The sequence below is a fragment of the Drosophila sulfurigaster genome, chromosome 2L (genome assembly GCF_023558435.1).
Source record: "Drosophila sulfurigaster albostrigata strain 15112-1811.04 chromosome 2L, ASM2355843v2, whole genome shotgun sequence".
Classification (NCBI taxonomy): domain Eukaryota; kingdom Metazoa; phylum Arthropoda; class Insecta; order Diptera; family Drosophilidae; genus Drosophila; species Drosophila sulfurigaster.
This window is the reverse complement of record NC_084881.1, coordinates 13,672,155-13,699,684: the sequence shown is the minus strand read 5'-3', so window position 1 is coordinate 13,699,684 and position 27,530 is coordinate 13,672,155. Positions and strand designations below refer to the sequence as shown.

Below are 27,530 nucleotides of genomic sequence, written 5' to 3'. Positions count from 1 at the left end.
GTGCGTGTTTTTTGTATGATTGTATTTCTATTAAACACATAATTAGTAACTGCTAAGATGCTATCACATTCAAGATATCACTCTCTCTATATATACATAACATATAATAAACCCGCAACATCAAATCAAAATCGAAACCCTGAATCGTGCGTGTTCTAATTGTAAATGTAATTAAATATTATAACAAGAAAAACAAAACAAAAAAACAAAAACAAAAATGAGAATGAACAGTTCCAAGTTTTCGCTTCTAGATAGTTGTGAAATTTTAAACGGTGTACTATGCAAATATTTTGATATTATATCATTCCAATGAATTTAGTCTAATTAATAAATTTTTAACTTATTTATACATATGTGTACGTATGTAAAAACCAAACAAAACCAAAACAAAATCAATTGCTAAATAAATATATATTTTCATTTTAATGTTCAACAAATAACAAAAATAATAATAATATATGAAAAGCAAACCAAAAAAAAAACATCTAACATATGTACATTTTAAGTATTTTTATGTTTTCCAATAAATTAAATTTATTAAGCAATTAAAACATTAAAAAACAAAGCTGCAGTTTTTATTGAATTTAGTGATTTATTTATTTCAGAGAAAAATCGAAATCGAAGTTTACTAGAAAATCAAGGGAAAAATTCATTCGAGTTTCCTAAGAATAGAAGTTTCTGAATAATATTTTTAATTTTTTTTTATTCTTTTTAAATATAATATATTTAAGGGATATAATATTTGTTATACATTTTTTTCTTTTCTTTTTTATTTTTAATTTTGAAAGCTGTTAAGTCGACAAAGAAAATGGGATTAAAATTATTCGATATGGAAGTGAAAATGTCAGTGTTTGCCTTAGAAATAAACAGGAGTCCTTCCTTCACAAAGTCAGGAAGAAGGTTACGATGGAGTTTTCAGGGAAAAATCGAAATGGAAATTTACTAGAAAATCAATGGAAAATTCATTCATTTGAGTTTCCAAAAAATAGAAATTTCTGAATTATATTTTTAATTTTTGTATTTTTTATTCTTATAAAATATAATATAGTATACTTAAGGAATATAATAGTTGTTATATTTTTTTTATCTGTTTTATTTTTAATTTTGAAAGCTTTGAAGTCGACAAGGAAACAGAAGTCCTTTCTTCACAAAGTCAGAAAAAAGGTTACGATGGATAGAAGGAGGTTTGACACCTGCCCAGTTGGGTGACAGGACAGCGAATTGTGAATTGAAAAGCAAATCGAAAAGTCGCAAATGTCGAATGCGGATGGCGAATGTTGAATGCTGAATGCGAATACTCGTTGAATATGCAAACTCGTGTGAGTGCACATATGATTAAAGAGTCATAAGTGAGGGGGAAGTGAAGGTGAATGGTGAATGGTGAATAGCGAATGGCGAATGTCTTTGGTATTCCCCAATGTGTCCAGCGAAGGATGATATCGGATATCACGTACGAGACAAGGGTAAGTGTTGGCCCCGTGTCGCAAAGCGTTCTAAACAAAATTTGACAATAAAAAAATATATAATAATCATGCTGCATGCAGACAAGCTGCCACATAACGTGAGTGTGAGTGCGAATGTGAGTGTTTGAATTTGTATTCCCAAGTCTGGCATTTGAAGTAGCAACTTGTCTACTTTGCAAATGGAGACCGAAAGGCGAAAGCAATTTCATCAATAAAAAATATTTGTCTACCTTTTCATTTCATGCACATTTTCCCATATTTTCGATTAGAGCGAAACTGTGTATGTGTGTGGGAAAAACTACTCGTATTCATATAGTATGAATTCATATGAATATGTAAACCAGCAGCATCTCAAGTACTCAAACTTGATGGATTTATGTCGACATGTCACTCACAGAGAGAGAGAGAGAGAGTTCAACTCATTACAGTCGTAATAATAATCATAAATAAAACTGGTAATAAAAATTAACAATAGCTGCTGAAGTGAAGCAAATCGAACGTTAATTTATGCAATGATCGATAACATCCTGCGATTTGATCAGCAAACGGTTCGCCGATCACCCACAAAGCAAAGCCCAATGAGTGGCGAGTTGTGTGTTTTAGGTGATCGTAAAACATATTGATCGATTGATCAATCTTAAACGATGCCAACTCATAAATGCAGCAGCAAACAGAAACAGAAATCAGCAACTTCCTGCCCATCGAGTACATCGAACCTCACCATTGGCGATCTATAAGATCCACATTATTGGATACGAAAGTTCCCGTTGGAAGATGCGGGCTCTTTGAACGAATTAAGCGCAATTAGCGAAGGTAGGGGATTGGCGTAGGGGCTTCGGGTTGCACTTACACTTACATACATATCATATATGTAGTAAATTCTGCCTAGCAGGATCAATGATCAATGCGGAACCTCGACACGCAGCTTGCATGATTTAAGGTCATCACATTGGGTTATTTTTCTCAAGTCATTCCAGCACACACAGAGACAGACAGACATCTGTGCGTTCTTAATGCGAATTTATTGCCGCCTTCAGTATGATCATCAGACATGAAGATCATCTTGCCAAGAGATGACTAAAGACTTTTCAACAACTTTCGGCACCCCTTTTTTTCGGTGGAAAATTCTGCTGGCAGCGGATTCCAAGGGAACACAGATAAGACAATGTATCTTAATTGCATTTTATTGTCTCAAATAAGTGTTAATAATTCCTTAAATTATATATCAAGGTATCTCACGGAATGAAAATGTGCGTGTGAAGATAAATGAAATTAAAATTTGATAAAATGGGAAATAATCGACAATTGTGTAAAAGAAGTTTTAAAAGTTATTTCTTTTTTTATGATTTGATTGAAGTAAATATAATATTATATTAATATTATAACATACATTGAATTAGATGTGCTTCAAATTGATTTTCACAAACTTAAATCTATTTTGGATAACATGGATTAACTTGATTGAATATTGACCTTCAGCTATATCCTCAAATGCTTTCGATTTGCAGTATTCCATTCACTGTAATGGCCCCATGCGTATCCTGAATTTAATTCAGGGATTTTTAGTGCCTCACTCGATGTGGCAACATCGCAGTTGTGACACATTCGGGCGGCACTTAATGACAATTGCATTTTTATTACACAAACAGTCGACGAAATGTTTATTAATGGCCCAAACATAAAGGCATCATGACCTCTCTCAGCTGCAGCTTAAATTGATTTCGCTACATGTATCTGTATCTGCAGAAAATACTCTGTAGCTGTATCTGCAGCAATGTGTGTCTGTAACTGTAAATGTATCTGTTTGTGTTGTTACAATGCATACGCTGCACCTGCTGACAATTTCAAGTGCAAGTGAAAGAATAACACGCACAACTGGGGAGATTCGGTCACCCTTAGCCTCTGCCTCAGCCTCAGCCTCCGTCACCCCCTCTGCGCATAACCACAGCGAACCGCAATAGTAATTTACGGATGCGCAACATCAGGCTGTTTCCCAAACTAATCGCACGCTCAGCGACAAAGCAATACTATACAAAGTGTCAACCACTCGCTGGTGGTTGTTGTTCTCTTTTGCCATTGCTATTGTTGTTATTGTTACTGTTGCTCAACTTGTTTGTTTGGTGGTTCAAACAGAACTCAAGCCTACGGCCGCTTGTTGCCAATTGAACGTCTCAATTGTTGCAATACTCGAACTCGCCTCGCAATGTCGCCTGGAGTCGTGCTGCGTGATTACACAAGAACAAAGTGGCAGTGGCTCAGTTTGTAGCTTCTCACTCCCAACTCCCAGCTTCGCGGATTCAGCAATCCCACTGGACTAATTCAAGTGTAACCCCTTGTTAGCCCAGCTCTATCTCTTTCTCTCTCTCACTCTCTCTCTCTCTCTCGCTCTTGTAGCCCGCACCCTGTCCCGTATATTGTCTTGCTTCCCTTGCGCCCTGCGGCTGCGGAAAGCGCAATGCCTGAAAATTGAGCAGTTAAATATTTTGGTGTCATAAGTCGGCATTAGGTGCCCCCTTCCCCTCCTCTCCATCACCACCCCCTCACTCCCTCAAACTGAAATTGAGTCATTTGATGCAGTCTGAAAATTGATTCCTTCCCCTCAGATTTACTCTTCATTAGAATCCTTTTGAATAGCTTTATGGAAAGTGGGAGAAAATCGTTCATTTTCGTATATTAGTCATAATTTATAAAAATAGCATTTAGTGTAGCATTACCTATAAAAAAATGGCAAAATTGTATAATCAGTTTTTCATAAAGATATTTAGTAAACGTTGTATTTATTGTTTAAGGAAAGTGGGAAAATAACTTTTTTTTTTTGTATTTACAATTTGTCATAATTTTTATACCCGCTACCCATAGGGTAGAAGGGTATTATAACTTTGTGCCGGCAGGAAATGTATGTAACAGGTAGAAGGAGGCATCTCCGACCCTATAAAGTATATATATTCTTGATCAGCGTCAACAGCCGAGTCGATCTAGCCATGTCCGTCTGTCCGTCTGTGTGTCTGTCCGTCTGTGTGTCTGTCCGTATGAACACCTAGATCTCAGAGACTATAAGAGATAGAGCTATAATTTTTTTTCGACAGCATTTGTTATGTTTGCACGCAGATCAAGTTTGTTTCAAATTTTTACCACGCCCACTTCCGCCCCCGCAAATCAAAAAAATCGAATAACAAGCGTAATTTTAAAGCTAGAGTTGCGAATTTTGGTATAAAGTATAATTACTACAGTATTTATGATTCCTGAAAATTTGGTTGCGATCAGATAAAAATTGTGGAAGTTGTTAAAGAAATACTTTTGTATGGGCAAAAACGCCTACTTACTAGGGGTCTTAGTTGCTTTGGCCGACAATCTGGTACATTGTGCCGTCTATGGTATATTTTGAATGGTGTGCTGTATCAATATACCAAACATACCATTTGGTATATTTTTAGTATTTTTTTAGTATTTTCGGTATATTTTGAAAATAATACCGCAATATTTTGCCCCTATTAAAAATGGGTAGCGGGTATCTCACAGTCGAGCACACTCGACTGTAACTTTCTTACTTGTTATTAATGGCCTTTAATATATTTTAATATACAACATTATGAAAATAAACACTCCGCTTTCTATAAAGCTATTCATAAACAAGTTTATACTTTATACTTATATTTTAATTTAATATTTGATTTCTTTAAGACTACCTTACTTAGTTACTGCACTTGAATATGTTCTATTGACTTTGATATAGTTAATTTAAAAAGAAAAAGCTCACTAAGTATTAAGTGGTTAATTTACATATTTTGTTGTCAAATCACATGTCATTAATTTTTTGTAATATTTGCGATATAATATTGCAGCACTTGGCCAAGACTTATTAACTGTAATTTAGTGGAGGCTGAAGTCATATATATTGCAGGCTTTAATTAAAAAAGTGAATTAATTTAGTATTCGTGATTTATTCGCCTCTTGATTTGCGTCCTGCGTCCGATGAGTTATTGCCGTAAATCACGTAGTAGGTAAAAGCCCGTTGGAGGCAGACAAAACTATGAATAAAGGACAAACCAAGGAGTGGGCAGGAGAAGAAGCATGTCCAGGACAAGGATGAGCACTGCTGTTGCTGATGCTGATGCTGAGGCTGAGACTGCTGCGAACCTGTTTATTAGTCCTCTAATGCACAATAATGCTTAGTGCCAAGGGTAGGAAATTACTCGGCTCCTCGGGGGAATACTTATCGTGCTGGCAGCCAAATGTGACCTCTGTGCCACAGTCATAGTCACAGCAATGCCAACAGCAACAGCCACAGCCTACACAGCTTATTCTCTCTGTCTCTCGCTCTTTGTGTTGTCTTCTGTGTTTTATTCTTGTCTGATATTGAATTACGAGACACGTCTCGACTTTCAGGCTGTGGACCAGGCCAGAGATCCTGTGCCATCCATTGAAGTTAATTTGTGCCTCGACGCTCGCAATTGGCGCTGACATTTTTCCATAAAGCGAATCGCATAAATCACATTTGCCCATTGCCAGAGCAATCAGTTCACTTTTATTCCGACTCACTCACAACTCGCAGCCTGGATTTGGATTTGGTCGACGAATTGAAAGTGTTGCTGAAATATGAAGCACCCAATGAGATTAGAGACCAAAACTCTGCTCATATTAACACAAATGTCCACAATTTGCCACAAAATACAAACACATGCCAACTCCAACTCCGATTGAAACTTAATTTCCATTTGAGAAGAGGCCTCATCATATTACTAATCATATTTGCGGTTTTACAATTGACCACCTTCATAGGGTAGCATCACATAACATACGAATAAAAAGATTTGATAAAAGAACATAAAAGAAATATGACAAATGAATGTAAAGTAAAGAGTACGAACAAATTATAATGTAGGATAAATAAAGAAGAATTTTTGTTGATGATTTTACTCTTTTTCGGTAAACCTTTCATTTACTATTTATGAAAGGTTATTTTTTCAGATAAATAATTTTAATAATAGATTTTTATACAATCACTACTATAAATTTTTGACACACAACTCCAATTGGGTTATTTACTATAAATATTCATTTATTAATTTACATGTTAATTATTATACAAAATAATATAATAACTAAAAGAAAGGAGTGCTAGCTACTAAGATCATCGACTCGTACTATAAATAAATTCAATGGTCTATTCGTATTTATGATCTTTAAGAATAACCCTTTCATAACATAACAAACTTTGTTGATTAATTTTACGTGCTCGTTTTTCCTGCTTCCCACATGACAGTGCAATATTTTATGTTCTATTTATTTTGTACTCTTTTTAGAATGAGAAGTGCGTTTGGTGTGCACAACAAAATCTCAATCTCGTTGATTTCGCTGATGGGTTGAACAAGTAAATGGCAAGTGCCTTCCATTAACGGCGTTACGCCAGCCAGAAATCAAACAAAGTCATAAAAATTTGACACTCGCAAAGCTTCCCACAAAATCCGCACGCGTCAAGTGCCAGTCCCTGTCCATGACCAGTTCCACACCCTGTGCTTAGACAAGTGCAATCGGATATTGGTGCAACCGAGTGGCTGCTGCTCTCCCACTGCCTCTTCCCACTTGCCTCTTCCCACTTGCCACTTGTCTCCGGTGGTGGCTGGTTGTATGCGATGGGGTGGTCCGTTGATAACCGGATGATTGCAGGGTATATGGATGTGGATGCGGATATGGTTATGGATAGAGGAAGGGGTCAAGCAGCACAGGAGCTAATCAAAGTGCGTTGCTGGTCACGTGGCGCGAACAAAAAGCCAAAGCGAGTACCAAAAAGATTCCCATGAAAATGATGGCAATGATTTTTTCCCTCTCTCTCTCTCTTGTTACTCAACTATTATTTTGATTATGATTATGATTAGTTATGATTATTTTTGAGCAAGTGCAGCCAGTTTCCAGTTCTCAGGCTAAATGCCGATGAGATTTCGACGACATTCCTTTGGGATTTGTCCCTGCAAATTGGCAAGGGTTCTGTTATGTGAATTGTCATTCGCTTGCTCGATGCCAATTAAATATAAACTTGAATGTGTTTCTGTACTCGACTCTAACCGAATTTGCTGTCATAATTTGCCCAAAATTTAATTAAAACTATTCACAATTCAAATTAATGCTTTGCGGCTCGACAAACTTTAAATGTTCCCCAGCGAGCATATTCACAAAGTTTTTACCTAATTGCTTTAAATTAGTTGTTAGTGTCCGTTCAGGCCACTTGCTTCTTGCTCTTCTTCTACTTTCACTTCCACTTCTACTGTGTAACCACAAGCTAAACAAACTTTAAGTGCTCGGCCACAGACGAAAAGTTGTCAACCGAAAACAAACCATTAAGTGGGTCCAAAACATTCGACACGACTCGGCGCAGAGCTCCTTAAATTAGCATCTGGGTTTGAGCCTGTAAAGTCTGCTCTCGAATCCCATGTCATATTGTCAAGTGTTTATCGTTCTGTTGTCTTCTCTCTCTCTCTCTCGACTGAGCTGCAACCCTTAAATCCATTCGCTATAATGAGTATCTACTGTATGAATTGTCGTTACATATTTAAGTTAAGCTTAAGTATTAAAAAACTTGTTTGGGATTTTTCGATATTTTTAATCCTTTTCTCTTTATTTTTTTTTTGGTTTGACTATTTAATAATTTAATTTGAATAAGATAGAATCATTACAATATACATTATTTGTACACAGAGAAAAAATCTAGATTGAAAAGCAGATTTTAATTTTTATTTAACATTTTTTCGATTTTTATGTTGAAATAAATCTCAAATCAAGTCTTGTATGCTAAATTTGCATTTTAAGATTAAAAACATGTCATTTTATGATTAAAATCTTGTTTGAAGAATATTTTATTCTACATTGAACAGAAGATTTCAAGTGTGATTTTAGCACATTTTTCTGTGTACTTGACTTTGTATTTATGATTAAGATCTGACTGAAGGTTAGGGCTTTTCATTCATATTATTGACTTTTCTTAATACAATAACTGATTAGTCCGATAAACTCGTAATTGAATTCTTGACAGTTCTTAATAAAATGATAAAATGATATGATGAAACATACATTATAATAAAGTGAGTAAAGTAGTTATTTTAATGTTCGTATATTTATTTATATTTAATCATTTCATACTATATCTATCTATTTAATAAGTCAATATTTAACACTAATCTCTCGCATGTAATCATTCAAGTATAGCCTCCTCAGTTTACGTGCATTACTCAACAACTACTCTACTCAATTGCTCAAAGTCGTCTCCATCCGCAGGCAACTTGGCAGGTGAAACTCTCAGTTTACAAGCGAAGGACTGACGGGCATTTAGAGACAAGTACAGAGGTGAATGGGGTGTAAAACTAATCCTAGTTGAAATCAATGTTAAATAAATTATGCTCAACTATTTAGCAATAAATTAATCTTCATAAATCACAAATCAACAACAACGACAACAAGCAAAGCAGGGGAAATGCAAGAGAGGATTGAGTTGAGGTAAAACACCTTTGGAGGAGGTTGTGCCCCAAAGACTACATTAAATTAGAAACGAGACGTCGTCAAGATTCCGTATAATGACAAAAGCAATTAATTTTGTGCCCATCCAAATGCCATTCACGGTGTGCGAAAGGTGTGAATTACACACACACACACACATACATACACACACACACGTACACACATACACACACTCACATTATACCCCTTTGCAATTCCCTTCTCTGATTACGTTCACAAATCGCTACAAGCACAAGCTTGCAGCAGCCATATCAATGCCAGAGAGTCCCCCAGCTCCATCTCTCATCCCTCTCCCTCCTCCTTCTCCTTCTGCTGCTCTCTGCATGCAGGCAACACACAATCAAAATTCCAGAGCATGTCTATGGCCAGGTTGTTAGCTGTAAGCTCCAGAAAAGCGCCTCCCCAAGCTTTGCAATTAATTATGCGAATCTGACGAATCTTCCTAAAGCGAACAACTCTTCGACTTGGCTAACACACACACACAGACACAAACTCACACACACACACTCACAATGAATGCTGTTTGCTGTCAACTGGCTGGCATCATGATTTACATGGAAGCTCGAACAAATATTCGCAAGGGGTGAGGCGAGATGTGAAAGTTCAAATGTGTGTTCCTTCCTCACAAAATTGGGGGGGTAGAAAGGCCTCAAGTTGAGGTTGAGGTTGAGCTTAGGGCTTTGTGAATTCGAGGGGGGAGTAAATGCAAATTTAAAGGCGTGAATAAGCCAAGGCAGACTCTAATTGTAGACAACCCCCGTAATTATCCGCAATGGAAATGCCATTAATGGAATTAAGGGATTCGAGACGACGAAGACAGCCTCAACTACATGTAGTATTTAGGCCCAAAAACGTATGCGCATATTTCGCCAGAAGTTTGCAAGATTTTTAAGAATCCAATAGACATTTTGGAGCAGTCCGCATATTTTCGGTAGGTAGCTGACAGCTTTCTTCGAGCAAAAGTGTTAATTGATTTAGTGCGGAATTAGTTTAAGTAATAGCAAGCAATTATTCAATAAGAAAACACAATGTTTTTGCAATAAAATCAGCAGCGTTGACTTTTGGATAAGACACAAATAACCAAGTAAACAAATAATATAAATGTAACTTCAAGAATATGAATTCGCAATACCCTTTAGATTGTTTCCGTAGTACCCTGAGAATAGCTTAAAAAGTGTTTACAGAGAAAGCAAAGTATCTGAAATTAATTTAGTATATTAAAACTATGTTGAAATCTTATTCATTAAGTTTTTATTTAGTGTATGAATTCTATTACATTTATTTGTTATTATAATAACGTGCAGTTTAAATTGAATATATAATCATTGGTGAGTAGCTTAAAACTCAATCAAATAAGCTGCAATTGCGATTCATCTTAGTATTTTTGTATAATTTTCTTTTTTATTTAACTTTTAAGTAACTGTTGAAATGAAGAACTCTACTACAACTTCATCTTTAATATTTTAATTATACAAATCGATTCGAGTTTTCAACTTAATCGTTATATACAATTTTTAAGCCCTCTTAAAATCGTATTACTATTAATCATTACATTAAAAATCATTTATTTAAGTTTTGAACCTAACTTCCCACTCTGCTATCTTACTTACAGGGTACAACGACTTAAGATTTTGAGCTGTTCAATTGATCAGATTGTGGTCGACCTAAGGGAATGACTTTGTAAGTGCTCCTGCATTGCATGCTAGGTGAATGTCTGTTGTAAATGTAATTGACACAAGGTTGTCAACTGCATTTGTTTTGCAACATGTTTATGTTGTGCATCTTGGGGCAGTCTACAATCAAATACTGAGCAGGGACTTATGCACATGCAGCCAACTCTGAGTACGAGTAGTCTTAGCAAATTGAAAACAAAACATTAAGAATTATGCCTAAATGGATTGCATTTTGTCTCAGATCCGGAGCCATCTGGATACGTCACTTACATGGCAATTGAAATTAAAATGGAAAATTGTAAATTGAAAATTGCATTCGAAACTGCAATGGGCAAAAGGGAAACATCTAGTTGATGTTTGTGTTTTCGTTTACGTTTACGTTTTGTTGTCAGTACACAGATTTCCAATTGTAAGCACAAATATGCGCATGAAAATTATGAAAACTGCCTCTTGTGAGTTTTGTGCCATCAATTTTTGTGTGTGTGGCAGACACTTGAAAGTGGGCTCCTCCTGTGGCAGCAAATTGCTTTACAATTTACGCACCTGCAAAACTTTTAATTGAAAAACCAAACCAGTCAAGCAGCAGTAGGCAAAACCTCACACATTCCATTTCAATCAACTGGTTCCTTTCTTCTGAAGTCTGGCATTTAATTTATGACGCACAATTAAAAGCAAGGATTTGGAACGAGGCATTTTTAGGGAGACGAAATTTTAGATTGGCCGCAGTTAGGATTCATTAACTTTTATAAACATTTTATTTAATTAATTTAACTATCAGTTGAACTCAATAAATGCTACTATCTAGTTATCATTACTCAGAAAATTTATTAGTTGGTTATTTTATTGTTTGAAAGAAACGTAAGTAATATAGAAAGTGTATTAAGTCGTACCTCTCTCTCTCTCTCTGTATCTCGCCTATTCAAAAATAGTATATACATATTTCTGTAACTATACAGAAATTTCCAATCCAGTGCTGATTCATAGACGGAAATATCTATCTTTTAATTCCCACCGAGTAAGTAGCCAATTATTGTCGTAGTTGTTTTTTTTTACCAGCATAAGCGTAACTAGATACTACTACTTATATAAGTATGTATTTGCTATAGAAGTGTGATTGCCTCATCGCAGTGTCCTTGTGCTGGGAATATTACTTGATTGTTTGCTTGTCTGATTGACAATCGCCCCTTCGTCACTCCTCTTGAGTGGTCTCGGATCTCACCTTAACACCATCTAGGGGCCAATTTCCCAGGGTCAGGGAACAACGAACAGCGAACAGTTGCCTTGTTGCTGGTGATAGTGGTGGTGGCGGCAGCGTTTTTTCTGTCCGTTTTTTATTCATTCCATTCAATCAATTAAGTCATCAGCTTTGGTGTTTTGTATTGTTTTCCATGCAAGTTCCATTATGAAGGTTCCACACTTTGGTTGGTGGTGGAACCTTATTGACTTCCCACTGATAGTCGACCGATTGTCACACATTATCTTGTAACTTCCCATCGCAATTCTTCTTGTTGTTTTGGGTGTCTTTTTTTTTTGTGTTGTGTTGTGTTTCGTGTATTTATCAGCACGTGGCGATACTCCTCAGTTCCTGAGTCTGTTGTCTGGGCGCCTTTAGGAAACTTTAGCCTGGCTAAGCACTTAATTAAGACGAAATGCCGCTGTTTTATTATTAGTACAGTAAATACTCCATAAATTTACTAATGAAAACACTTAATGACACACGTCGCACAAAAAACAATGCGGGAATTCAATTTTCATATTTACTTGGCCAAACTCAAGGGGAGATTTTTATAATTCAAATACTTATGCAACTGTGTGGGATCGTTGTTATGTCTGATAGTCACCTATAACATTAGATGAATTTATATTTATGACTGATTACAGTTCAATTCTGTTGATTAGCTATATAAACACAAGGAGGAGACTGAGTTTGTTTAAGGAATTAAGCTGCAGACGGGATTACAAGGGCAAGAGAATTTCCCTAAAACAGAAATACATATTAAATGATGTCAATTTCTTATAATAAAATGAGATAATACAGGTAGTATTAGGTTCTTTATAAACTATTATTTTTCCGTATTTATGAAATATTGAGACTAAATAAAATGAAGAATTCTCTTCTTCGAAATTTTATAAATACATATTAAAGTTATTTGGGAATACTATTAAAAGTCAAAGTTTCAAGTAAATGTTGATTGTAATCAATTGACTGACAGTAAGCAGCCACAATGAATAAAGTGAATAAGTTGAGTAAACAGTGAGCAAGTAGAATAGTATCAACCACTTTATGGTTCGCAGAATTTGAAGCCACCATAATCAGCCAGCAGGCAGTTCCAGACTCGGAGCTGACCCTGAGCAGGCAGGCACCCGAGGCACACTCGTATATCATTCGAATGAAAGCAACATATGTCCACAAAGTGGTAGCTACACTTCGAGGGAGACGCGAGGTGTGAGTTTTGAGGAGGTGGAGGTGGAGGAGGAGGAGGAGTGAGTGTAATATTTTGATCAAGCGTATGTGTAAGAGTCACCATGGAACAAATCGAGGCTCGTTAATAGAAAACAATTACCAACAGCATAAAGAACCGCGAGGGTTAAACAGACCGAAGTAGAGTTGTAGTTGTAGTTTAGGTTTTTTTATGAGGACAACTGCGGTGCGAATAGACGAATTGAATGTGGCTCACGTATTTGCTAATATGTGAAATGAAAAGTCGAGTTTTAAATCATTTATCTTGTTTTTCCATTACTCTGCCGCTGGTTGCTTGGGCAGAAAAAAAATGACAGAGGCACGAGAAGAAATGATGCCGCTAAATGAAATTGGCAAGAGTCGAGCATGTTCTGAATGCCAAATGAGCTGTGTGACAGTGACACCAACAAAGCAACAAACCCATGAAAAGACACGCCGACTGACGGATAAACTGTTAACCCTTTGACACCCCAAATGACAAACACACCCATTCCATTTACATCCTTATTCAAATTGCCGACTTGCGCTCTTGTTTTTGAGTGTACTTTTCGCATTTTTTAACTTAAAATTGCGGCCATGATTAATTCACACACTTGGGACATCCGCCACCCAGAAATGACCGTTAACTACTTATCCTAACTCCTTCACTTCTACTTTTTTTTCTTTCTTTCCTTTTCTACTTGACAAATTGTAGACAGTTTTCAAATTAAAAAACGACCTTTTTCTGGAAATTAACAAACAACTTTGTAAATGAGTTGAAATTAGATACTGCAATAGCAATTGCAATTTCAGAGACCATTTCCATTTTTCCACTTTCAATTTGCTAATTGACAATTTTTTAAATATTTTGTAAAACGACATCTGAGCCTCAAAAGTCATATATCATTTTGTGTGTTGCACGTGTCGCAGTCAAAAATTGCATTGATTGATGTTCCGGCATTTTTGCAATTGCAAATCAATCAACTTTTGCAAATATCAATTTCGCATCAATTTCGCGATATTTTTTGTGGCCTACTTTTTAGAGCAAGCAGTTTAAATTTCATATTATTTGGAGTGCTTGAAATACTAGATTATTTATATTTGATAACTTTTATGATAAAGTTAAATTTGAATTTCTATTGATAGAATTGATTTTGTAAGGAAAACTGAATATACTTTGCAAAATATATCTAAAGTAATTATCTATTTCGGTGATTCGATGAATTCCATCATATCCTATGAAGGTTCGTTATATTATACGTTCAATACGGTTACTCATAATTCTCCCGCTTCTCGTAACTAATTTGCAGCGATTAGAATATGAATCGCATTAAATGGGATACGATATAGCTGAGCAAAGAACGACAAGCTCTAGACGCGAAAGGCAAACCAGGAATGTTGAAAGTATAAAAATGATAAATGAGTGCGATTATATGCTTATTACCTTCAAATTAATATTGTGGCCGTAATCAGCTTGGCGCCGCACCCAGGTGAAAGCCCAGCAACAGCGTTGGGTCAACGATTTATTGGCTAAAAGTGAATTACTAGTCAACGGGCCATGAAGTATGAGTGCTTGAGAGCTTGAGTATGCATTCCGTTCGTACCGAAAATCAAACACAATCAAGCGAATTGGGTACAGTTCGCGTTACGGCGCCACTCCCTCCCGGCTGACAGGCTGGTCAGGTCAGCTCCTGTTGACCAGTTGGTTAAAAATAATTCAAGCGTTTCAGGTTTCGTGTTTTGCCAAGGACAACGTAGCGACACCCAAGTACACATGCACTCTTCGATATTATGACCAAACGGGTAAACATCGTTTGTCAAGAGTTTTGACTGCTCGACCTGGTCGCATCTCCCTTGGGGAACGGAGGGCGTCTCTGGCTATAACCGGCTACAAAATATTTGTTGACATTCCGCGGGAAATTACCATAATTAGTTGATTCGAAATAGACCAAGTTGAGCCAACAGGAACTGCAATCGCCTCTGTTTAATCAGCCCCTTTAGCGAGTGTGGGAGGTGTCCAGGTCACGGGCGTCGATGTCAACATAATGCGGAACGGCACTGCCCACAGCTAAAAGGATAATAATTAGAGCATATGTACGGATTGTGTGCAAATATTGACGCTCATTCCGCCTTACATACGAGTGTGTGCATGCAAACTGAAATTAATCAGTTTGGTTTCAATATCCACACACAAACATTGGCTTACTACACATATCCTGGTATGTGGACATATGTTTGTATAGTCCTAGTTCGCCACACCGCTAAACACTAACTACTCGTATGCTAGCCCATAAATAAGCACTCAAGCACATATGCAATGAATCTCTTTATTATGTTGTATTTACTATACTATATACACGCACTTTCATAACATTCTTGAACTTTGTGTTATATCTAGTTTTATTCTACATTTTCTATTCACTCAACAAACTAAGAGAAAAACAAACATTTAAAAGTGTAATTTTATGCATTGCAAATTTCGAATGAAGCCCAATAAATTGGGTAATAAAATCTTTGCAAATTTTTTTGTACTTTTAAAATATGAAAACATTTTATCCTTTGCCATAATTATAGAGTGATCCCGCCCAGAAAAGACATGACCAAACGAGGGATTAGGGCGTCCAAATGACTTTAAATAAAGTCGATGTGCGTCCGTCGATTTAATTAAAATCAAAACAAAATCTTTGCCCATCTTCCCTTGTCCTGCACGGGGATAATAATAAACGCATAAATAATGCAAAACAATAAATGAGCAAATATTCATAAATTATTAACGGCGGCGCCTGTGACTACTGAGCTCTCGGTCTGTATGTCCTGCTGCAGAGTGGAGTCAAAAGAACGAAGGGGGACTTACAAAAGGCACACACACACACGCTGCACAAATACCCAAAATATTTTGCCAAAGCATTTAAAAGGACAATGAAGCACGAACCGAGATGACAGCAATGGAAGAAAAGCAAATCCCCGCAACAAATAATTGAGACTCATAAAGAAATATCATTCATTGATTTTCCTTTGCTTGTCCCACTCTCCATCTCTTTCTCTCTTACGGTTTCCCTTTCTCGCTTTCTCTTCTTCGCATTCTCCCTGTCTGCAGCAGCAAGTGGATGATGGCTGTCAGCACCCAAACCAAAGAAAAAAGAGACCATAAGGACAGCTGATGAAACTATCACGCCGTCGAGGGGTTGTTTGCGGTGCGGTGGCCACTAAGATTTTCACATGAATTCGAAATCTATGCCTGGGCATGATTTGCACAAAACTTGAGCTGGCAAATTTGTCAGATGGGCAACAGACAAGGGGAGTACGTAAGTTTACTACGTGTGAGAGAAGAGATGCGATGCATGCCTCTGGACCGGAGTCAAGTTTGAAGGAAACCTGAAACAGAGCAAATGATAAATTATTAAGGGATTTTGTTAATTTGGTGACATTGATAGCATCGCCAGATTACCACAAGTGCTCATTCTCCTCATCATCCACAACATAGTGAATTACAAAATGATGAGCTGTCATTATGGGTCATAATTCAGGTGTGTATGTGTATATGTGTACATTATAATAGTAATTTATGCAAATAAGCCTTGTATTTTGATTTATAGCTGACAAATTATCTAAACTTATACCCAATATTATCAATCGTTTGAAATTTAACAGCTGCATACATCTACTAGCTTTATACACGATACTTTAATATTTTCATAGCAATCAGCCTCTTATGCACACGTCAGTCACAATAGTATTGAATTGTTAAATATACCAATATTCTGTTTCTTTGTTTTCATAAACAATTTTTTTTTAATTATTATTAATTAATTAATTTAATAATAATATTAGTTTAAAATAATTTATGATGTTTTAAGCTGAGTGTTATAAAACTCGATAGTTTAAGAAATTGCGATACACCTTTAGTGGAATCGTTATTTTTGCTCTTCTAACCTACGGTCACACTGTAAACAATCAACACCGACGCCAATTGTCGACAAAAAGGAAACTAGCAAAAAAGCAACAAAAAATAACAAATGTAATTGTGGAACTACAAACATTATTGGCGTTTTCATTCAAAATGAGTGCCTACAATCGAAAAGTGTTAAAGAAAATGTGCTCCGGCAGTGATCGATTGTGTGATATGGATGAATCGGGGTACGCGTCCTTTAGAGCGCTGCACAACTCAACCGTAGAGGCGCCATTTTTATATGAAGAGACTGAAAATTGCCTGAACGCATCAAATATCACAACAACAACATGCGGACTGCACAAGGAAACAGAGTCAACAACGTTGAATTCCATGCAATTCCAAACGCCAAGCAGCACCTATGATCTTAATCCCAATTCGAATGTAGTAAATATGTCGCAATGGCGGAACCACAAATCTTTGAGTCTGCCAACAACGACGACGTCGATGGCGATGGCGACTTCTTGTGGCCTTGAACTCGAAGATGATGAAATGTGTTGCAAGTCACCGCTACCTTTATCAGTAACGATGCCGCCTGGTGCCAACAAAAGACGAAAGCCACATACCCAATCACACATGGCACATCACAGCAGTCCCAAAAAAATCAAAGAAGAAACTTTTTTCCACAGGCCACAATCGATCCCATTTGCCGCACTCGCTATTACAATGGCATCGAACAGCTGGATATCGTTGGAATGCTTATCCATAATGTGCCTGCATTGGAATGTATACTCAGCAAACTCAGTTCATCCACACTGGACATCATGACAAAGGTGTCGCAGCTTTGGGCGCAGGCTGTTTACAAAAGTGAACGTGCGCTGGAACGACTGGAGAATCATCGCTTTAAGATGACTCTGACCAAAGAAAATTCACAACATTCGGTGAAGGGAGAGCGCAAGCTGTCCAGATCCGTCACCAACTGGAATATAGTGCCATTGCAACCATCAAACGCCATACACAAACCAAACAACAAACATGACTTTAACTTTAATAGGAACAGAAACACGCCCATTGAGGACAGTTGTCTACTGGTAGAGCAATCGCAACGTATTAAGTGTCCGAGATGCGGCAAAAGCAGCAAGGTCTTTTACAACCAATCCATCATCGATCAAACGCCTCAACCCTCTCGGTACCCGAGGACAACAGCAAGTCTATCGCAAACATTGCCACATTCATATTCCATGAGTCAGGAGTGCAAGCCGCCGTTGACGCGCTTCTATTCCCTGGATGAAGTGAAGAGCAGCTCGCCGGACGAGAACGAATCCTCCAAGTACGCATTTGGCGAGTGCACCAGCACGCTGTGTAAATTTCGCTTCTGTGTCCATTGTTGCTGTGCGCCTCATCCGGGTGAGAAGTGTCTGGTCACCGAAATGGGCACGCCGTCGAAGATAATGATGCCTGGCGAAAAGTGGACTCCGCCAAAGCCCACACAAAGATACGATTCGAAGCTCAACCGCAAGAAATCATTGAAGCGTTTGAACTTTTGAACTACATAAAGAGAAGCACAAAAGAAAAAGAACCGCAACTGTATCGTTAGTTTTTTAATCATAATTGAATCAAGAAATGTACCAAGGTTTTTACATGTTTAACTAGTAGTATTATTGTAGTTGTCCACACAATTATCTCATTAGTTTGAAGCGAACACATTACAAACAATCCATGTCATTTAATTTTAACGCAAAACTGTTCCGTATGCTCAACATTCATTCTTGTACCTCTGTGAGATTAATTAGTTAGTAAGATACTTTTTACATATGCAAATAAACGATATTTTTATAAACATGACATATGCATGACATAGACTTCTCTATTTCATTACTGTGCTCAAAAATCAGAATTTTAAATTAACAACTTATTAGACAAAAAATAATTTTCCAATTGTTAATTCTAGAGACAAAGATGCTACGTGAACCTACTAATTCTCAAAATTTTGTTATAATAGTCGTCAATATATTTGGAAACAAAAAAAGAATATTTTTAATTTAAATTTTGAAGTACCCGCGTCCTCAAAAACATACGTTTTATACCACAGATATATACCAAAATACAGCAACTCAATTAACTGGTCACTCATGGTATATAAGTAGGCGCACTATTTTAAACAGTTATTTTAATGCCGTGCTTTAAATAAAGTAAAGTTGCATACGATATGAGCGCTTTCCAACAGACTTAAGAATACAAATTAAATTTTAATTTTATTAAAAAGAAAATGTTGATTTGAAATGTGGCCAAAGTATGTGCCAAAATATACCAAATACATAAATCCAAAATTGTAACTACCACACTAATTACCTGTTGTACTCTATCGATTGCAGAATGTCATGTATCGATTCTATGCCGACAGCGTATATAACTTATCGATAACAACTTTTTTTCATCAAACCGCGAAACACGTGTGAAATAGTTACTGTATCATTTTCGTTTTTTTTTTTCGGTATTAAGAGCAAATTAAAATGACAACGTCATTGGCTCAACAACTACAGAAACTAGCGGCGCCACAAACGTCCAGCACGCTAGCAGATGCTCGCAGTCGTGCCTCCATACTTTTCGATCCCAAGGAGGCGGCCACAAAAGACAGACGAGCCATATACGAAATTGGAGTCAGCGGTCTGCATGAACTGACAACTTTCAATCCCACATTTACAGAATTCCAGTTAACACTTTTCGATGAGGCGACACTCACTCTGGAACGTGCTGTGGAGGATACCGAGGTCAATCAGCTACTCGATGCATCCATCACAAAGTTCTTACGTTTACTGTCGCCTTATTTCATGCTGCGACCGGCGCACATGTGCTTCGAGTGGCTGTTGCGGCGCTTCCAGGTGCATGAATACAACAGAGAACAGGTAATGGCGCTGATCATGCCCTATCATGAGACAAACACCTTCGTCCAGGTGCTGCAAACGATGCGCCTACGTTCTTCTGACGAAGATTGGTTTTGGTTGCGCAAACTGCAGCGTCCTGGTGTGCCGCTGTCCAAGACGGCCATCGTAAACCGTGCCGCCAGCACGCCCTCCTTCCTCAGCTTCATCTGCCGCAGCACACACAAAGCAGTCAAGGAGCTAGGACCACGGGCTCATCAATTGCAAGCGCAGCTCAATTTTTATGCCACAGTCGTTGTGGGTGCTTTGCAGGCAGCGAAACCATTGCGGGATTGGCATATTGCCACCATACTCGAGTCAGTGTTGCGTGGGCTTTCCTCCGATACTGTGGACTTTGTGGCAGCCGCCTATGTAATTGTGGCACAGCTCGTGTCGCGCACAAAGCTCAAGGAGAAGGTCTGCAATGCTCTCCTTGAGCGTGTGGCCAACTGCATCTTCGAGCGGCTGCATACGACAGCACTACTGCTGTTAATCTGGATACACGACAAACAGCAGGCGGCGAATCCACAATTCACACCCAAAACCGTGTTGAATCTGGTCTGCCAGAAATGGTTGATCACTGCTCTAGCTGATCTTGCTAAGGAAAACGTTGCTATTCAGGCCATCTGCATGCCATTGATGCGTGGTGCCGTTGCAGCCATACGCGAGGAAGACGCCTCCTCGGTGTCTCATAAACAGTTCCTCGACAATCTGCTCGCCGAAGTGCCGCTCTCCAAGACTAGTGCTCAGCAGCTCATAAAGTAGGTTTTTAATATTGAATATCAATGTATATTTGCTCTAACTCTATTGCTCTTTTGATAGCTGCTATCTAGACACTTTTGTGGAGATGGAATCGGATGCAACTGTGACGCCCATGGACACCTCTTCGAATGATGATGGCGAGGACACAATTGTCATAGATTCCGATGATGAAATGGAATCAGTCAAGACCAATTTTCAGACTTGGTACACAGAATTTCTGGCCAAGCTGGAGCGTCGCTATCCCGAAGCTTTTGATCTGAGCGTTAAAGCAGCGCTAAGCTCGAAGAACAAATCCACCAATCGCCAGAAGGCATTAAAGCTGGCGTTGGGTAAGTTTGTAACTGTTTTTTATACCCGCTACCCATAGGGTAGAAGGGTATTATAACTTTGTGCCGACAGGAAATGTATGTAACAGGTAAAAGGAGGCATCTCCGACCCTATAAAGTATATATATTCTTGATCAGCGTCAACAGCCGAGACGATCTAGCCATGTCCGTCTGTGTGTCTGTCCGTCTGTGTGTCCGTCCGTCTGTCCGTATGAACACCTAGATCTCAGAGACTACAAGAGATAGAGCTATACTTTTTATTCGACAGCATTTGTTATGTTTGCACGCAGATCAAGTTTGCTTCAAATTTTTGCCACGCCCACTTCCGCCCCCGCAAATTAAAAAAATCGAATAACAAGTGTAATTTTAAAGCTAGAGTTGCGAATTTTGGTATATATAATAATAACTATAGTAGTTATGATTCCTGAAAATTTGGTTGCGATCAGATAAAAATTGTCGAAATTATTAAAGAAATACTTTTGTATGGGTAAAAACGCCTCCTTACTAGGGCTCTTAGTTACTTTGGCTGACAATCTGGTATATTGAGCCGTCTATGGTATATTTTGAATGCGGTACTTTATCGATATACCACATATACCATTTGGTATATTTTTAGTATTTTTGCAGTATATTTGGTATATTTTGAGAATAATACCGCAAAATATATTGCTTTTATTCAAAATGGGTAGCGGGTATCTCACAGTCGAGTACACTCGACTGTAGCTTTCTTACTTGTTTTAAAATGTTTAAAGAATTTTAAGTTGGATTCTACTAAATTTTATTCTTTTTTGCAGGTTTCCGTTTAAATACCACAGATGAAAAGGCCAAGGCAGCATATGAGAAGCTCTATCACTATAATGACGAGTGGCGTTTATGCGCAGTACAGCAGCTGCTGAAAAATCTGAAAGTGGCCAAGCGCCGAGAGCGCAGCTATCAATTGCTGCAGGAATGTCTCTCCGATCGCATCAAGGATGATAGTCCGATGGTAGTCTCTGCCCTCCTGGGACTGCCCACCGCTGAGTTTGTGACCATGCTGGGCGCAGAGCCATTTGCAAAGATTCTCTGCGAGCTGCTCCGAAAAGCACAGCGCCAGCGACAGACCCAATGGGATGCTGTGGTACCGCAGGCTGTGCAGCATTTGACCACAGCGGCAGTAAGCGATGGCTTTGACACGAATCTGCTGTTGCTCACACTGATGCCGTATCTTTTCCCCGGCAGCGTTTTGAATCCTCGAGAACATGCAGCACTCTTGATCATACTAAGCAGCAACTTCGCCATGAAAGTGCCGTTCCTGACACGCCTCGAAGTGAAAACGGAGCACGATGCGTTCAGTGTGTCGAAGCATCGTCAACAGTTTTTGGACGTGATTGCCAGCGCCGGGCAACCAGCACAGCAACAACAGGCTCTGCTCGACAGTGTGGAGCAGCATGGAGGCGTGGCGCTGTTGCGTGGCGAGGCACTTCAATTAACGCACCTGCTGCTGCTACTTACGGCGTTTGCTAAGCGTGATCTAACTCCAGCCGAGAGTCTCCACATGCTACAACGCGTGCAGGCCTACAGTAAGGACTTTCAGTTCCGACTGACAAAAGAAGGCAAGGATGGAAATAACGCCCATCACAATCATGTGTCGTTGCAGCTGTATGTTGACTTTCTGCAAACGTTGGCGCAGAATACACAGTTCGGTCAATTGGCCGCCACGCCTTGGACAACGATGACGGATGAATTACGTCTGTGCCTACTGCTGCTGGAAACGCTCAGTAGCCAAGTTTACGCGGATCAAGCGGTTCCTTCGACGCGACGCGAATGGACAACTGCACTCAAGGATTGCCTAAATCACATTCTGCCAACGGCTCAGGAGAAACTAGATTTTTTCTGCAACTTTTACGTTTATGAAACGTTGCCACAACTTTATGCCGCCGATGGGGACTACGCTGTGCTGCGCATACGCGCCTTTAAACTGCTGCAAGCGGTGCTACGTCCACGTCCCCGCTTCAGCAACTGCAGTCTGACCCATGTACTACGCATTGCTAACGCCTGCAACTCGCCGTTGCAAACATTTAGACAAGAAGCGTTGACAACGCTCGAGCAGCTGCCGCTGAAGACACTGGACAAACACGTTGCCTACTTGGTAGAGTCTCTGCTGCAGCGTTCCAGTGAGCTGAATATGGATCATGAACAGTATGCGCTGGTGCTGCACACCATATTGCAAACAAACAAGGTCACGCCACGGGAGAAACTGTTGCTGGAAAAGCTGCGCCGCAAACTACTCGAACTCATCTGCGATGTAGAGCAGCCAGCCATCTCTACGGCAGCGTTATTGAAAGCGTTGAAGCACATGAACAACGCGACAATGTTGACTGCACTGTTGCCACTTGGTTTGGCCACTCTGGACAACATCAGCAAAGACGAAACGGAGCAGCTGCAACAGCTGAGCTGGCCATACAGCGACATCTACTGCGCTGTCATTGAACGTTTCGAGGGATCCGTTGGTCTGCGTGTGCTGACCGAGCAACCCGCGGCCTGGGAACTGATCGAGGCGAGCTTCAAGCAACACACCACATATTTGCAGCTAGAACAGAAGCTGCAGCCACTGCCTTGTGTGCTGCTGCACTCGTTAACACCGGAAACATTTGAGGCGCTGCCGGCCAAGCAGAAGCTGGCATTGATTCAAGTTATTGTGGGGGCAGCCACAGAATCCGACAACGACAGCATATTTCTGTCGGCGCATCGTCTCCTCAAGCGCTGCACCATTGATTGCCAGCCACTGATTGAGATGATCAGCAAGATGTACAGTTCCAACACGGCTAAGTCACCACAACAAAAACGACGTGCGTCGGCCAAGAGCAGCAGCACCAAGCTTGATTTAACCAGCGAGTCCTGGAAGCAGGGAATAACACTGTTAGAACTTTTGGAACACAAGCGGCAGCTTCTGGGCGCCGAGCTGCTAATACCCACACTCTTTGAGCTGCTGCAGCAATGCCTATCGCAGGAGGAGCACAGCCATGCGGAGTATCCCAAACAGCTCATCTTGTCCAGCCTGTTGCACTGCTGCGATGTCTCGCAGGCTGCAGGCGTGCAGTTGGCCAAGGTGCTGCCGGAGTCGTGTTTCCGCATCGAGCAAGTGGTGCAGTGTCTACGCAACACACAGAATCCGCAAACGCAGCAGCAGGCGCTGCTCTTCCTTACACGCTGTGCATCACTCTATCCGCAGCAGGTGCTGCACAAGATCGTGGAGATCTTTACGTTTGTGGGCTCCACAGTGGCTCGGCATGACGATGCCTTCAGTCTGCACATTATACGTAATGTGGTGGAGACAATCATTCCAACACTGTTGCTGCAGCAGCAGGGAATACAGCGAGATCGTCTTGTTATACCAGTGCTCAAGGTGTTCGCGGACATCTGCACGGATGTGCCAGTGCATCGACGACTCACACTCTACGAGACGCTATTCAGTGTGCTCAGTCCTAGCCAGCACTTGTGGCAGTTCCTCTGCATTGTGTTCGAGGCACAGATGCTGCTGGAGCAGGCGCAACAAACTCCTCAGCCAGGCAACAAAGGCAAAGGAAAACAGCAGCAACAGCAATCGAAACAACTGGACAAATCTCGTCTGGAGTTTGCACGCGAATTGACGCTAATGTTCAAGGATCCCGAAGTGCTGCTGGAGACTTGCATGAACCTGCTCGATTATCTCGCCAAGCTGCCCCAATCGAAAGAGGCGCAAGCAGCCACGCCGACGCCAAGTGGACTGTCGCCGGAACAACAGTTATTCGATGTGCGCAACAGAAGCTTCAAGCAGCTGCGTCACTACAAATACCTCATACTTGACTATCTGTCGGGTCTAAGTAGCTCCGACGAGTTCCAAGAGAAGCTGGCCAATCCTAAGGAGCAGCAATTGCTGGAATTGCGTTCACTCTATCAGCAGTTTATTCTGAAAACTCTGTCATATGTTGGAGTCGTCAATATTGCGCTACAAGTGTCGTCGAGCACACCAAGTTTGGAGAAATATTGGCGTGTGCTGGCCAACCATGTGCACGATGTGCTCGACAATGCCATTGGACTGCTCACGCCAGAGGCTTTCCTGCAGGTCATCACGGATTTGATGCAGCACAAGCTCGTCCATGTGCGCATCAAAGTGCTGGAGCTGCTGGTGACTAAGCTGATGCCACCCAGCGATTACTTTGTCAAGTGTCCGGCCCTGCACTTTGCCATTCTCTTCGAGCCATTGGGCGCTATCATTGATGGCATCTTGGATGCCACTGGTAGCAGCAGCAATTCGCAGCCAGCACAACAAGCGCAGCTGCAGCAGACAGCGTTGCATGCTCTGCAATTGCTGGCGCATCGTCATGGACGCGATTTCCTCGATGAGTGTCGCGAGCTGTTGGCTAAGTTGACGCGCATCACCAAGCGGCGAGCCAATGTGCCCAAGGCTGTGGTGGGCAATGTGGTGCTGACGCTTGTCGAGATCTGTGCCAGCATCAAGGCACATGCACTCGCACAGCTGCCCAAGTTTGCGCCGCAGTTGACGGAATTGCTCAAGGAGCAAGTGCAGCAGCTGCTCAGCCAGCGTCAGACGCCGGATTACTTGTGTTCCGCCCTCGTTACAGGTGAGCATTGTCTATATTCACGTAATATTCCTTTATTAACTGATCCTTTCTTTACTTTCTAGCCATGCACAAACTATTCCTCACGCTGCCACTCTTCCTGGGCCCCTATCTGGTGGACATCATGGGCGCTCTCATACGCCTCTCGACGCAACTGGAGAATCCGCAGTTGGCGCAAGACAAGCGCACACAGGCACTCAAGCTACGACTTCTGGACGTTTGGTCGGCAGTGGCGCAGGGCGTGGAGGCACGCATCCTAGTGCCCAGCTGTGCCAAGACTTATGCCAGTCTGCTGGAAGCGCAGGCCTACGACGAGCTGGGCATGCTTATGCGCCAACTGCTGTTGCCCTGCATCCAACACAATAGCAATGCAGATCTTCAGGCTGTGCAGGATGCGCTGAGCGAGTTCCTACTGCAGGCCCTCGAATTTCGTCTCTACATGCGCGGCAATAGCGACATTGAGCGTCAACGCATTGCGGACATTGAGGTGGCCACCATTGAGGCATTTGTCGCCTGGATACTGAAGCTGTCTGAGACGAGTTTCCGGCCTATGTACGCCCAGGTGCACAAGTGGGCCATGGAGCGGGATGCATTGGGGTCGCAGCTCACCTATTTCCTGCTGACGAATCGCATTGCCGAGGCACTCAAGTCCTTGTTTGTGCTGTTCGCTGGCGAGTTTATCGATGATGCTGCCAGGTTGTTACATGCCAACAATACACAACGTCCAGAGTTTGCGGAAGCCGAGAAAGTTGAGGATGCCGTGGAGCTGCTAGAAGCAATTATCAGCACATTGCATCATGTATTCCTGCACTGTAGCAACGACTTTATCAACGATCATCGCTTTAGCACTCTAATGCCACCAATTGTGGATCAGCTAGAGAATCAACTGGTGCTGGCCAATGAACGGGATGCACTGCAACAGGCGTTGAGCAATTGCATTGCCCAGCTGGCTGCTGCGACTAATGATGTGTTGTGGAAGCAGCTCAACCAGCAGGTGCTGCTCAAGACACGCACCAGCTCGCCCGAAGTCCGTATCCTAGCCTTCAACAGCTCCATTGCCATTGCCCGCAAGCTGGGAGAGAGCTTTGCTCCCCTCCTGCCCGAGACAATGCCATTCATCGCTGAGTTGCTGGAGGATGAGCACGAACGCGTCGAGAAGAACACACGCAACGCTGTTCTCGAGCTGGAGACTATTCTCGGCGAACCCGTGCAAAAATACTTGTAGTATTCACTGCAAAATAATACATAAAGCTTATTCTTGTAGACAACATTGCAAATTAACAATGTTTTGAAAGGACAACATAAAATTGGAGCACTTATTTAACATTTCAATACAACAAAACGAAGAAAGTTTTAATGCTTGTTTAAAAATTTAAAAATATGTTTAATTCTGTTTATTATATATATTTTTATAACAATTTGAAGCTTGTGACTCGCAAATGAATTTAAATCTTATGATTTAACAGAAATTGTTTAATATACTATGCATCATTTTGAAACATAATATTATTCATAAATTTAAAAAAAATGTAAATGGATTTGTTTTAACGTTTCTGTGTGGAACTTGATAAACTAACGCCTAAAGTTTAAACAAATTTTATGAATAAACTACTCAAACATAATATCAAAGCTTTGTTTTTATTTGATTTGAGAACAAAATTATTTTGAGAAAAAAATTTAAAAAAGATAAAAGTCATAAAGGAGGTAAGTAGGGTAAGTAAAATTAATTATTATTTAATTTCATGTTGGTCATAGCTCCTTTAAATTCTCAAGGGGACACTCGTCACGAACGCTGAAAAGTACCAAATCATCATGGCAAATACCAGGCGAGCATAAGCCAGCAGCAAGCAATACAGAATACAGAAAGTCAATCGCACCACGTGGTCCCGCTCTGAGGGGATTACAGCAGGCTCTCATACTCCCGCTCTTAGGATCCACTTACTAGA

General features: G+C 40.2%; 2 protein-coding genes and 1 long non-coding RNA gene across 3 annotated transcripts; all 3 read left to right on the top strand.

The window, feature by feature from the left end:
- The first annotated feature begins 810 nt into the window (after positions 1 to 810).
- On the top strand, positions 811 to 16,634 carry LOC133845024 (uncharacterized). The gene is made up of 3 exons (XR_009894676.1): positions 811 to 900; positions 1,165 to 1,463; positions 15,660 to 16,634. It is a non-coding gene; the product is annotated as an uncharacterized LOC133845024 (long non-coding RNA).
- Positions 16,635 to 17,019: 385 nt separating this feature from the next.
- LOC133845019 (uncharacterized) lies at positions 17,020 to 18,819 on the top strand. Its single transcript, XM_062279344.1, is given in 2 exon segments — positions 17,020 to 17,661; positions 17,664 to 18,819. Coding segments are annotated over 2 exon segments (1,374 nt in total). The 5' UTR covers positions 17,020 to 17,145; the 3' UTR covers positions 18,522 to 18,819.
- Positions 18,820 to 19,401: 582 nt separating this feature from the next.
- On the top strand, positions 19,402 to 27,175 carry LOC133835257 (HEAT repeat-containing protein 1 homolog). The gene is made up of 4 exons (XM_062265246.1): positions 19,402 to 20,656; positions 20,718 to 20,986; positions 21,778 to 25,587; positions 25,650 to 27,175. The coding sequence occupies exons 1-4, from the start codon at positions 19,488 to 19,490 to the stop codon at positions 26,807 to 26,809; spliced, it is 6,408 nt and encodes a 2,135-aa protein (XP_062121230.1). The 5' UTR covers positions 19,402 to 19,487; the 3' UTR covers positions 26,810 to 27,175.
- The last annotated feature ends 355 nt before the right edge of the window (positions 27,176 to 27,530 follow it).